Source organism: Penaeus monodon, chromosome 28, assembly GCF_015228065.2.
Source record: "Penaeus monodon isolate SGIC_2016 chromosome 28, NSTDA_Pmon_1, whole genome shotgun sequence".
Taxonomy (NCBI): Eukaryota; Metazoa; Arthropoda; class Malacostraca; order Decapoda; family Penaeidae; genus Penaeus; species Penaeus monodon.
In genome coordinates, this window is record NC_051413.1 from 32,690,855 (window position 1) to 32,691,374 (window position 520).

At 36.2% G+C, this 520-nt stretch overlaps 1 protein-coding gene across 1 annotated transcript in view; it reads right to left on the reverse strand.

The window, feature by feature from the left end:
• The window catches only part of LOC119591178 (flocculation protein FLO11-like), a gene marked incomplete at its 5' end in the record, with an annotated part of 15,623 nt that overhangs the window by 12,468 nt on the left and 2,635 nt on the right, over positions 1 to 520 (reverse strand). The window contains 2 exon segments of the mRNA XM_037939887.1: positions 103 to 185; positions 424 to 499. Coding sequence (XP_037795815.1) covers positions 103 to 185; positions 424 to 499 — 159 coding nt within the window.

The window sequence follows — 520 nt, forward strand, 5'->3', positions numbered from 1 at the left end:
TATGATACTCAATGGATAATATTCACACTTAATTTTTAAGGCTGAAATCCGAACACTTTATTCCTCACACCAAAAGAATATCAGATGAATAACGCTACCAACCTGACACCATTACACGTGGAGAGTGCAGCCCATGATCCCGGACGTCCACGAATCACACCCTGGTAGTGGCACAGCCCTGCCGCCTGTGGATATCATAATAAAGTTTCAGGGGAGATAACAAATTAAATCTGTATATCATTCCTTTTCTTAATTTGTAAATGAAGGGTAACACCCTGACTATAACTTAAAATTAATTTAAATTCATATTAAGAGCAATTTTCATATTCTAAATGGACAAATTTCAAATTTAAATGTAAAATCACTTGAATTACAGAGCTACATCAGGCAATTAACTAAATTATTAACAAGGATCACACTCACCTCTCCCACGGGACGCTGGATATACTGGCTACCATTATGATAGTACTTTTCAAAGTAGTCTCTGGGTAATAAATTCCTGCAAGAGAAGCATATCCTT